Here is a 12,761-nt window from a genome sequence, read left to right as displayed (position 1 = left end):
CCACTCCCTTCTGGCCTGCAAAGTTTCTTTTGAGAAATCAGCTGACAGCCTAATGGGAACTCCCTTGTAGGTAACTAGCTGCTTTTCTCTTGCTGCTTTTAGGATTCTCTCTTTGTCTTGAACCTTTTGCATTTTGATGATGATGTGTCTTGGTGTGGGCCTCTTGGGGTTCATCTTGTTTGGGACTCTCTGTGCTTCCTGGACTTGTATGTCTGTTTCCTTCACCAAGTTAGGAAAGTTTTCTGCCATTATTGTTTCAAACAGGTTTTCGATTTCTTGTTCTCTCTCTTCTCCTTCCGGCACCCCCAAGATGCGAATGTTGGCACGCTTGAAATTGTCCCAGAGGCTCCTTACACTATCCTCATTTTTTTGGATTCTTTTTTCTTTTTGCTGTTCTGGTTGGGCGTTTTTTGCTTCCTTATATTCCAAATCGATGGTTTGCTCCTTGGATTTATGTACTCTATTATTGAAGCTGTGTAAATTATTCTTTATTTCAGTTAAAGCCTCCTTCGTTTCTAACTGTGCAGCGATCATTTCTGACTGATACTTTTTTATGCTCTTGAGGCCCTCACTGAGTTCATTGAGCATCCTTATAAGCAGTATTTTGAACTCAGCATCTGTTAGGTTGCTTATCTCCATTTCGCTTAGTTCTTTTCTTGGGGTTTTGTTCTGTTCTTTCATTTGGGACCTGTTTCTTTGTCTCCTCATTTTGGCTGCCTCCCTGTGTTTGTTTCTGTGTATTACTTAATGAGAGGTATGGGGCTCGCTGAGACCCGATGCTGCTCGTTTAAAAGAATTTAGGAAAAACCTGAAGCAGGATCCAAGACAGGCCAATCCTATGGTTAAGCAAGTAGCAACAGCTTGGGTGGGCTTGAAAGTTGGGTGGGGCGGGGCGGGGCCTCAGGGAGTCAGCAGGGCGGGGCTACCAGTGTGAGCCAGGTTGCTGGAGTCCCAGATATGGCGACTGTCTGCCGCCCCAGGGAAGGACTCACCAAAGGAACAAAGGCCTCTTACAGCACATTTGTCCCCGAGAAAGCCCCCTCTCCAGCCCTCGCTCCAGTGCCAAACAGCTCAGTTCTTCCCTGTATGTCTCTGGTGCCCCTCGAGCTGCCTCCCCTCCGAGCTTAGAGGGAGAGAGTCCGATAAGTCCGTGCGCGGGCCCTTTAGGGAGCTGCCTGTGGCTCCAGCCAGGTCAGCTTCCCTGAGCCTCAGTTTCCGCTGGTTTTTCCAGCCAGAAGTTATGGGGATTCTCTTCCTGGCACTGGAACCCTGAGCGGGGCACCTGGTGTGGGACGGGGACCCCTCAGTCCTCAGGAAGGACCTTCCCAGCCGCGGGAGCCTCCTGATTTTTATCCGCCACACTTGGGTGTGGGACCAGCCAGTTGCGCCGCCGCGCCGCTGCCGCCACCCCTCGCGCCGCCGCCCCTCCTACCGGTCTGGATGTAGCTGCTTTTTTTTTTTTTTTTTAATTCCGTAGTTGTAGGACTTCCATTCAGCTTGATTTCAGGCGGTTTGGGATGATGGTTGTTCTGTAGTTTTGTTGTAACTTGGATGTGGTTGTGGGAGGACGCGATACCGCGTTTACCTACCCGCCATCTTGACCCTGTTTTTTCTTTTTTCTGCCTTGCTGAAGCAAGGCCACCAAAAATTTGGTTGCCTCCCACACGAAAAAAATGGGAGAGAGAGAGAACATTCCTTTCTCCTTTCAAAAATTTTATTGTTCTCGCCTCATTTTTTATTATCTTTGTCCTTGAGTAGTTTTGCCTAAAAACACATTTTTGTCATCTTAATGGGATTTAGAGAAGGAACTGAGGTAAATGTGTTAAGTCCCCCATTTTTATTTCCAGAAAAAACTGATGCACAGAATGGTAATACAACTTTTCTTAGTAGATTATTAGCAAGCTGAAATTAAAATATTGGTTTTCTGATTCATAGCCTAGTATTTCTTCTATTCCATCTCATGTGGCTGGTGCCTTTCTAGCTAGAGGGCCTTCAGTAATGTAAGATCTTAAATCTAAGGGGAATCATTTTTAGTTTTTAGTATAATTTTATCTACCATTTCCCATAAGTGTATTCCTGAAGTCCATATACACACAAACACACACACATACACACTACATTGGCTTTTTAAAAAATATTTACTTGAAGGCATAACTGAGTGAAAGCACCTGATAGAGTCCTGTCCCTGCATAGTCACTTAGAAAGTCATTGATAGACTGATAAAGAAGAGGCTGGTATTCCTCTTTAGATACTGATATGGCATACATTTATTGAATATGTGCTTTCTAAAACTTGCTACATGGAACAAATTGTTTTGATATGGAATCTATCTTAAATGATATCTGGTTCCCTCTTCCATCCCATTCTTCATTTTACAAATGAGAACACGAGCCCTGGCCAGTTTGGCTCAGCGGTTAGAGCGTTGGTCTGCGGTCTGGAGAGACCCGGGTTCAGTTCCCGCTAAGGGCATGTACCTCGGTTGCAGTTTGTCCCCGGCCCTGGTTGGTCGTGCGGGTGGCAGCCACTCGATGTGTCCCTTTCACGTCGATGTTTCTCTCTCTCTCTCTCTCCCTCCCACTCTATCTGTGCAAAAAACGGAAAAAAATGTCCTTGGGTGAGGATAAAAAAAAAACAAAACAAATGAGAACACAGAATTTGAGTGACTTTCTTAAAGTCACTAGCAAATGAGAAGCAGGGCCAACACTTAGAAATAAATTCTGTTCTGACTCTTCTAACTCCCTGCCCTTGTTTGTTCCATCAGAAATTGACTGCATATTGGAAAATGATTCTTGAGATTTATCATAGGCAGGTATAGCAAACGGTCATGTTAGAGTACTCATGACTTCCTTCCTCCTCAACTTTCATTGTGGGGAATTCCTTGATCAGGTAGGATTTCATTATGTCTGATAATGTAAGTTGAACTTCATGTGCTCTCTTTTTTCAGTTTTCTTTTTTTTTGTTTTGTTAGTTTTATTTATTTGTGTCCTCTTCCTGCCACCCCCCTCCTCTCTCTCCCAGTTTTCTAATGTATATTTCTGTGAATATATCTTTATGAGCTAGTTTATTTTAATTTCATTTTATTTTTTAGAGAAAGAAAGGACGGGAAAGAGAGAACAAGAGAAACATTGATTTGTTGTCCCATTCATTGATGCATTCATTGGCTGATTCTTGTATGTGTCCTGGCAGGGATCGAACCTGCAACCTTGGTGTATCTGGATGATGCTCTAACCAACTGAGCTTCCCGACCAGGGCTCTTTATGACCTAATTTTTAGGGTAGAAATGTAATTTTTCTTTCTCTTCTTTACAGCTACATCCAGATTTCATTATGCATCAGAAAAATGAAAAAACAGAGGAAAATTCTATGGAGGAAAGGAATCCACTTAGCCTTTTCTGAGAAATGGAATACTGGGTTTGGAGGCTTTAAAAAGTTCTACCTTCACCAGCACTTCTGCATTCTGAAAGCAAAGTTGGGAAGGCCAATTACTTGGAGCAGGCAGTTGAGGCATTTCCAGTGCAGAAAGAAGGCCTTTCAAATTCAGAAAACGTGGATCCAGGATGAACACCTTTTTGCTAAGACAAAGTCGAATGTGACTGCTGAAAATGTTAGTGCTTTGTCCTCTACAGTGAAAAGAAAAAGTACTAAACACTTGGTTTCCTCCTCAAGGACCCTCCTGAAACTTCAAGCAGAGAAGTTGCTCCCAGCAAAGAACTCTGACCATGAGTATCATGAAGAGAAAAGTCTTTTGCAGGCAGTTGCTGACTTACCAGCAAATAGTGTTTTAGGTCAGGCCATTGATCACAGACCTAGCACAGAGCTGCAAGCTTCTGACTTTCCCATGAGGTTCAATGGGGACAGCCAAAGTTCAGGTGAGAGTGGTGCAGTTGTGGTCACGTTGAGCAACCATAAGAGGAAGCGCTTTTGTTATGGCTGCTATCAAGGGCTGGAGCGTCACAGGAATAGGGGATCCCTGACTCCAAAAAAGTTCCAACTTAACCAACATAGAAGAATAAAAGTTTCTCCTCTTATGATGTATGAGAAATTATCCATGATTAGATTTCGGTACAGGATTTTCAGATCCCAGCACTTCAAAACAAAAAGCAAACTTTGCAGGCTGAAAAAAGCCCAGCAAAGCTGGGTGCAGGTCACTGGGGACCATCAAGAGACCCTTAGGGAGAACGGTGCAGGTGGCAGTTGCAGCCCATTCCCTTCCCCAGAACTTAAAGACCCTTCTTGTCGGCATCAACCACACTTTCCAGATATGGACAGCAGTGCTGTGGTGAAGGGAAAGAACTCTCATATGCCTGATGGCTGTACTAAAGGAAGCCCTTTCTTGGGCAAGGAGCTTGGTTTAGATGAAGCATTCCCTGACCAACAGAATGGCAGTGCCACATACACCTGGGACCAGTCACCCTCTTCCTCTCCTAAGTGGGAGTTTTCAGAGCTGATTCATGACATCCCCTTACCAGACCATCATTCTAGTAACATGTTTATCTCAGAAACCGAAAGAGAAACTGTGACTCTGGGTCAGGAAAATCGGACAAGTACTGTCAGTGATGACACGGTAAAATTGTCAGTGTCTGGGGCAGATCAATCTGTAAGTAGTGTAGATGGGACTAAGTCCGAAGAGACTGTTCAGAATGAGAACTCATGCCAGATGGATGAGGATGGATCTCTGAAGCAGAACATTCTTAGTTCTAAGTTACTGGACCACCCTTACTGTAAAAATCCACTGGAGGCTCCTCTGATGTGCAGTGGACTCACACTAGAAAATCAAATGGGAGGTGGGAAGAACAGTCAAAAAGCATCTCCAGTGGATGATGAACAGCTGTCAATCTGCCTTTCTGGTATGCACTCTTCCTTTATTCTCCCCCAACCTCCAGCCCATACTTGCTGTCCATTATCCTTTGTAGGAGAGTATTTTTCCCTTCCACACATGGATTTCCCTTTAAGTAATTAGACATTCTTGAAGTCTTTTCTATTGCTGTATTATATAGACATCCCATAATTTATTTAATTCTTGATTGATGGACACTTGTATTGCTTCCAGTTGTTTTCTTCTATAAACAATGGTGCAGTGAAACTACTTCTTTATACTTATGCAATTGTTTCTGTAAGTTAAATTGGTAGTAGTAGAATTGATGGTGGAAGAATAGTCACACTTAACATTTTAAGAGAATTGTTAAATTATCCTCTAAAAAGTTGAACCAGTTTATACTTGTAAAACTTTGCCAGTCTTACAGATCATCAGAGTTTTTTATTTTAATTTGTGTTTTTTTATTTTCAGTTTTTATTTTTCACTTAAAATTTTTTTTGAATTTTATTAATTTATTGGGGTGACATTGGTTAATAAAATTATATAGGTTTCAAGGGTACAATTCTGTAATTCATCATCTATATATTGTATTGTGTGTTCACCACCCCAAGTCAGTATGTGTTTTTGAGTTTAAAGTTTGAACATTTTTTTTCTATGTTTGTTGGACATTTTTTGTTTGTATATAATTTTCCTTTGCCTATTATTCTATTGGATTATTTATATTTTATTTATTTAATATACAAGAAGCTCCTGTGTACCAGGCAGTGTGCTAGTCTAAGAACGTAGCATCATTCTACTTTTAAGGATGTTAAATTCCATTTTAACTTATAAATACTATCAGAGTTTTTTTTTTTCTTTCCCAAAAGATAAAAGCCTTGACTTTGTTTATGATATTTTTGCTTAACAGAAATTTTCAGGTCTTTCATAGTAAAATGTATCTGTCTTTATTTACTTTATTGCTTCAAGTTATTATGTTATGTTTTAAAAGTCTAATTGTTAAAATCTACCCCATGAAGTAAGTTGGCATCAACATTTTTGGAAGACAATATAGTAGTATCAATTTTTGACCTATTCCCCTTCTTGCAATTTATCCAAGATATAAAAGAGTACAAATTTTGTACAGGGACATTACTTAAGACAGAACCAAAACAAGTGTGTCTATGGAAATATAAATTATGGCACATCCAGGCAATAGTATTCTATGAAACTGTTAAAGAATAAATTTGATCTATATTCTGATACTGAAAGCTGTCTATATAAAGTAAAAAAAGCAAGTTGTAAAACATAATGTTGCAGTTTTGTTAAATTATACATATGCACATATGTAGGAAGAGTATATACATATCTGTGTCCACATATATTTGTATAAGGCATATCTGGATAGACAAATCAAATTGTTATAAATGGCTTTTTCTGAGTAGTTAGGAGAGTCACTTCTTGATAGTTTAAACAATTCTGAACACTTTGTTTGCCAAACCATTAAGTATATATAAAAAATACTCCTCACACACACGCAGAAAAACCACAAAGTACAGAATCCTGGCAAATCTTTGAAAAACCTATTTCTGTCGTAGAAGAGAGAAAGACAAATTTCTCTACTATGAGTTCAACAGAACCATGATACATAAACCTGAAATAGTTAACATTTACCCACAAATACCAATTAACTTATAGATACAGCACTTAAAAAAAAAAAACTGTTAAATTGAATATGGCATATAGTAAAACTGTAGCATGACATGAAGAAGTAGGAATTTTTACAGAATTCATATTCACATTAGTGGTCTGTAATATAATACATGACAAGTATACTGAAAATACATATATATAGCCCTGGCCAGTTTGGCTTAGTGGTTAGAGCGTCGGCCCACGGACCAGAGTTGGGGGTTCGATTTTGGTCAAAAGCATGTACCTCAGTTGCGGTTCGTCCCCAACCTTGTTCAGGGTCATGCAGGAGGCAACCAGTGGAACAATGTGTCTCTCTTGTATTAATGTTTTCTCCACCCCCCCCCCCCCCACTCTGTCTGAAGATAAATGGAAAAATATCCTTGGGTGAGGATTTTAAAAAACAAAACAAAACACATATGTATTTCCATACTCAAAACTAGGACAGTTTTGGTGAATTAGAAACAGAATCTCCCAAAAGATAGGAAGTAGAGGGAAAGTCCATAGGGTAGCCCCAGTGGCAGAAGGAAGATTAGTGCAGGAAAATTATGCAACACTGAGTGAGTCCCATTTCTGGAGATGGTGGGGGTGGAGAGGAAAGGGGAGATCCACGGTAAAAGACCAAGTAGTTGGGGAATCTCAACAAAAGCATCTCTCCCTACCTGTGCCACATATCAGCAAGGAAGATCTCTACTCTCAAGCTAAAATTCTTTTCCTTCTGTTTTATGAGATATAATTGGCATACAGCATTGAAATTCTAAAAACAAGAGATTGATGGGGAGAGAGGACATTTCCCATCCACCCTGCTCCAATACTTTTAACACACCTAGCAAGAATGAGGAGCAGCATTTTCAGAACAGTTTTTGGAATTCTTAGCATCCACAATCCATTGAAAGTAGTTCAAGGCAGAATAACAGCTATTGCCCTTCATAGACCTTCCTCCACCCATCAAGTTACCCAAGTAGAGAAGAGCCCAGAATCTATCACCAAACATCCAAGGAAAGCCAACACAATGAAAGAGACAGGTTCAACAAATAAAGAACTAGACTTGAGTAATCAGGATTAGTACAACCATGAGAATAGGGATCGATATAGGACAGTCAGTATAGTAGATGCTCCCTTCACTGACTTCTATAGCATTAGCCAATACTAAGTTCCATGGTATTCTGAATGCTAGTTCCTTTCTAATATAATTGCACATTATGCTCATTGCAGTGGATTTATATATTAAGGGCCAATTGTACTCATTTCAATTTACTTATTGTTTTATTATTTTATTAAATATTCATAAACTAATGAAATATGCCTGTAAAGAGAAAGTTACTCCAACCAAGTTGGATGCTTTGCAGTGACAGTTATGAATTAATGCTGGGTTTTGCTTGTACAAGACAACTTTAAAAGACATGAGGGAGGATATGAAAATCTAGGATTCTGTCCTCAGATTAGCTACTGTTTGGGAAGGAAAGAAATAGATTCCTACATCATAACATATTCTATATGGATTAAAAATTTAATTAGAGCCCTGGCCAGTTTGGCTCAACGGTTAGAGCGAAGGCCCGCAGACCAATGAGTGGATTTCCGGTCAAGGGCTCGTACCTCGGTTGCAGTTTGTCCCCGGCCCTGGTCAGGTCCTACGGGAGGCAACCGGTCAATGTAGTTCTATCACATCGATGTTTCTCTCTTGTCTCTTTTTTTCTTCCTCCTTCTATCTGATGATTTAAACAAAAACAAAAAAGAAGAAGGAAAGCCCTGGCCGGTTTGGCTCAGCGGTTAGAGCGTCGGCCTGCGGTCCGGAGAGATCCGGGTTCGGTTCCCGCTAAGGGCACGTACTTCGGTTGCGGTTTGTCCCCGGCCCTGGTTGGTCGTACGGGTGGCAGCCACTCGATGTGTCCCTTCACATCGATGTTTCTCTCTCTCTCTCCTTTCCTCTCTCTCTCCCTCCCACTCTATCTGTACAAAAAAAATGGAAAATATCCTCGGGTGAGGATAAAAAAAAAAAAGAAGGAAAGAAAAATTTAGTTAGAAACAAGACAAGACACAAAAACCTGTATACAAATGTTCATAGCATCATTATTCATAATAGCCAAAAAGTGGAAACAACATAAATGTTTATGAACTAATGAATGGATAAATAGAATTTTACATAAATACATAAAATGGATTGTTGTGCCAAAAAAAGAAATGGAATACTGATATATGCTTCAGTGTAGATGAACCTTGAAAATATGCTAAGTGAAAGAAGTCAGACACAAAAAGGCCACATACTGTATGATTCTATTAATTTGACATGTCCAGAGTAGGCAGATATGTAGAGATATAAAATAGATTCATGGTTGCCATGGGTTGGGGAGAGAGAGGAATGAGGAGTGACTGCTAGCAAGTACAAAGTTTCTTTGTGGGTAATGCAGATGTTCTGGAATTAGGTAGTGGTAATAGTTGCACAACCCTGAATATACAGAATCACTGAACTGTTCACTCACTTTAATAAGTTAAATGTGTAGTATGTGAATCATAATTCAATAAAGCTATTAAAAGAAACAAATACAAGAGACCATTTTAATAATCAACATGATAGGAAACTCAAGCAATAAAAATATACCAATTTTACTTCACAAACATTAAAATCTTATATATGTATATAACATAACTCATAAGTGAAAATTTGAAGTTTTAGATATACATGTCCTGTGACCCAGAAATTTTATATTTAGCAAGTATTCTGGGGAAACAGTAAAACAAAGATATGTCAAAGGTTTTCATTGGGACATTATTTAGAGAGCTAAAAATTAAATGGTTATCAATAGGGAATTGGATAAAATATTTCATACCCATTTAATGGACTACGAGGTTGTTTTGAATTAACTTAGGTAAAAAAAAATAACATGTATTGAATGGAAAAGTAGCTTTAAGAAGAATTAGTATAGCCCGGCCGGTATGGCTCAGTGGTTGAGCATCCACCCATGCACCAAGAGCTCGCTGGTTCTATTCCCGATCAGGGCATATGCCCAGGTTGTGGGCCAAATCCTCACTGGGGGGCGTGCAGGAGGCGGCAATTGATACTGTCTCTCATAGATGTTTCTATCTCTCCCTCTCCCTTCCTCTCTAAAATCAATAAAGAAAAATAATTTATTTTTTTTAAAAAAGAGTAAGTATAGTGTGCTACTTACATGTTTAAGAGATACATGTTTATAAGGGCATAAAAGTTCTAAGGAATTACAGGGTAACTGCTACTTTATTTTGAAATGTTTATGGTCATATATTAGGGAAGAAAAACCTTAAAATTAAAGTTTCTCTCTGTTGCAATTATATAAAAATGTTCAATCCTATTTTTCTTTAGACTATTAATGTGTTATTTTTACATTTAGCCATTTGGAAAAAAAGTAAAGATGGATCTTTACCTCATTCTTTACACCAAAATGAATTCCAGCTGTGAATAAAAGATCAGTCACTAGTTCTAATACCATTTATTGATTGATTCATCTTTTTTCCCAGGGTTATGAGATATCACCTGCCACTGGGTCTTTTTCTATGCTAGAACTATTCTGCTTTAATTACTGTAGTTAGTTTTATAATTTGATGGGACCAGGCCCTCTTTTCTGCTCTTGCCCCTTATTCATAGCTCCCTTTTAATCCTTTTCAAAAATTTCTAGGAATATCTAACATTTTTGCCCCAAAATGAATTTTGAATTGTTTTGGATTCAAAATAACAAAACATGTCCATGGCCAGTAAAGGGCATATATCTGGGTTGCAGGTTCGATCCCCAGCCTAGTTGGGGTTGTACGGGAGGTAACCAATTGATTCTCTCCCTCTCCCTCTCCCTCCCCCTCTCCTTCCCCCTCCCCCTCCCTTCTACTCTGTCTAAAAATTAATCTATGTTTGGTGAGGATTAACAACAAAAACAAAAAAATTAAAAAACAAATCATGGGTTTTAACTTGTATTACATTTATAGCTTTAGGGAAAATTGCATTCATTACAATATTTGTGTTTTCCTGTCTAAAAACAAAGAATTACTCCTTTATTGACCAATATATCATTTAATATAATTTTATAGTGCTTTTTACTTAAGTTTGCACAATCCTTAAGGTTATTCTTGTATTTCATGCCTTTCGTATTTCTTTTCTTTTCTTTTATAAATGTGTTTATTGATTTTTAGAGAGAGAGATAGAAACATTGATGTGAGAAACATGGATTGGCTGCCTCCTGCATGCCCCCAACTGGAGATCCAGCCAGCAACCTGGGCATGTGCCCTGACCGGGAATCAAACCCGGGCCTCTCAGTCTATGGGACGATGCTCAATCCACTGAGCCATACTGGCCGGGTGCTTTTCATATTTCTTAAAAAAATTTCTTTAATTGAATTTAATGGAGTGAAATTGGTTAATTATATAGGTTTCAGGCATACAGTTCTACAATACATCAGCTCCTTCCTTAATTTTTTTTCTCTTATTGACTTTAGAGAGAGAAGAAGGGAGAGGGAGAAAGAGAGATAGAAACATGGATGAGAGAGAACATCAATTGGCCACCTCCTGCACGCACCCCACTGGGGATTTGGCCCACAACCTGGGCATGTGCCCTGACCAGGAATCGAACTGGTGACCTCTTGGTGCATGGGTCAACGCTCAACCACTGAGCTACACTGGCTGGGCTCCTTCCTTTTTTTAAATTTTTATTTCTGACGTGTATTGTATTTTGTTAGAGAACCAAGTGGTTGCATTTCTTATGTGCACAACCACTTTTAGGATGGGATGTTGTTTCAAGAAAAAACTGTCCAATATGAGTAATTTAACTTATAAAATAACACCTCAGGTTTTATTTTTTTATATTATTACCTTTTGTACTTGCAGGATGGACTGTAATTTGAACTGTAGTTCTTTGTTGTTTTCTCCCTAACATTTTATCCTTTGTTTCTTGGTCACATTGAAATCTTAGTACTTTTGAAGTAAAAGATATTGTATTCAAAATGCACTTTTCCTTTTTGGTTTATTAGTTTGGTGATAGCAAGTGGGTAAAGAATAATGGACCTAGGCTGGTGTGGCTCCCTTGGTTGGAGCGTCACATTCATCAAAATGTTCCTGGTTCGATTCCCAGTCAGGGTACATACATGCCTCGGTTTCGGGCTTAATTCTCGGTAGGGAGCGTGCAGGAGGCAGCTACTGGATGCTTCTGTCTCACATTGATGTGTCTCTCTCTCCTCTCTTCCTCTCTCTCTAAAAAATCAATTTAAAAAAGTATTTTTTAAATCCTCACCTGAGGACATTTATCTTCAGATAAAGTGGGAGGGAGGGAGAGAAAGAGAAACATCGATGTGAGAGAGATACATCGACTGGTTCCCTCCCACACAACTCTGGGTACTGAACCTCAAATGAGGTAGTGCCCTTGACAGGAATCAAACCTGAGACTCTTTGGTCCGAAGACTGATGCTCTAACTGCTGAGCCAAAGTGGCCAGGGCTCAATTTAAAAAATCTTTAAAAAAAGAGCTAACTGCTCAGTTTCTGTGGTCACCTGACCTGCAGTCAGAGTCTTAGTTCTGACATTTGCTAGTTAAGGGTCCTTGGGAAAGTTACTTAACCTCCCTAAGCTTCCTGTTGCCATTTGTAAAGTAGAGATACTAACACATAGGATGTGTACAAGGATGAAGTGAGATATGCTAGTGCTTGGCTTATGGTCCCAGTGAGTTAATGGTGTGCATCAGTGAGACATTGTCATCTAGAGTTCTCCTTGAAAATTCAGGTAGGGCTTTTCTATGCATTAGGAATCCATACTTATCATCCGAAAGTGAATACAAAAATACAGATAAGGGAGAAAAATATAACAACTTAAAATCTCCCCAACTACTACCATCTAGAAATAACATTGTTAACAAAGGACAACTCTTTGCCATGATACTTACTTGGAATTGGAGTCCATATACCCATGATAGACGAGCCTGCTTTCTTATTTGAGAAGTCTCGATTTAGGTTGCTGGCCTAAAGTTTAATCTTTTGTTATTAGGGGCATTATTTTTATATAAAATTTGTTGCTTAAATGCAGTTTCTCTGATGTTTGGATTCCTTCTATTTGGGCCCATTCTCCCTTGTACATACAAGACTGTGTTTAGATAACTGTAAGATATGATATAGTAAATGTTGTAGGCAAATATATGCTCTATTCCTAGTTTAGAAGCCCCAGATCTCTATCTCTTACTCTGATTAATCTGGAACATGTGACCCCCTTATTTCTCTTCTGTATACCTAAAGCCTAAACCAGAACCAGGCATAAGCAAATAGTTCTGTTATTTAC

General features: G+C 39.3%; 1 protein-coding gene across 4 annotated transcripts in view; it reads left to right on the top strand.

The window, feature by feature from the left end:
* SENP5 (SUMO specific peptidase 5) overlaps positions 1-12,761 on the top strand; it is a 66,050-nt gene that overhangs the window by 14,063 nt on the left and 39,226 nt on the right. For 2 of the 4 annotated variants that reach the window (XM_036242832.1, XM_036242833.1), the window contains exon 1: positions 3,303-4,846. In XM_036242832.1, coding sequence (XP_036098725.1) covers positions 3,340-4,846 — 1,507 coding nt within the window. In that variant the 5' untranslated portion in view covers positions 3,303-3,339. Of the gene's footprint in view, positions 1-3,302; positions 4,847-12,761 lie in introns of those variants that run through there. The other 2 variants (XM_036242831.1, XM_036242834.1) reach the window with 2 other exon arrangements.

Source organism: Molossus molossus, unplaced genomic scaffold (assembly GCF_014108415.1).
Source record: "Molossus molossus isolate mMolMol1 unplaced genomic scaffold, mMolMol1.p scaffold_m16_p_5, whole genome shotgun sequence".
Taxonomy (NCBI): domain Eukaryota; kingdom Metazoa; phylum Chordata; class Mammalia; order Chiroptera; family Molossidae; genus Molossus; species Molossus molossus.
Note: the sequence above shows the minus strand (reverse complement) of the source record. Positions and strands in the feature narration are given on the sequence as shown.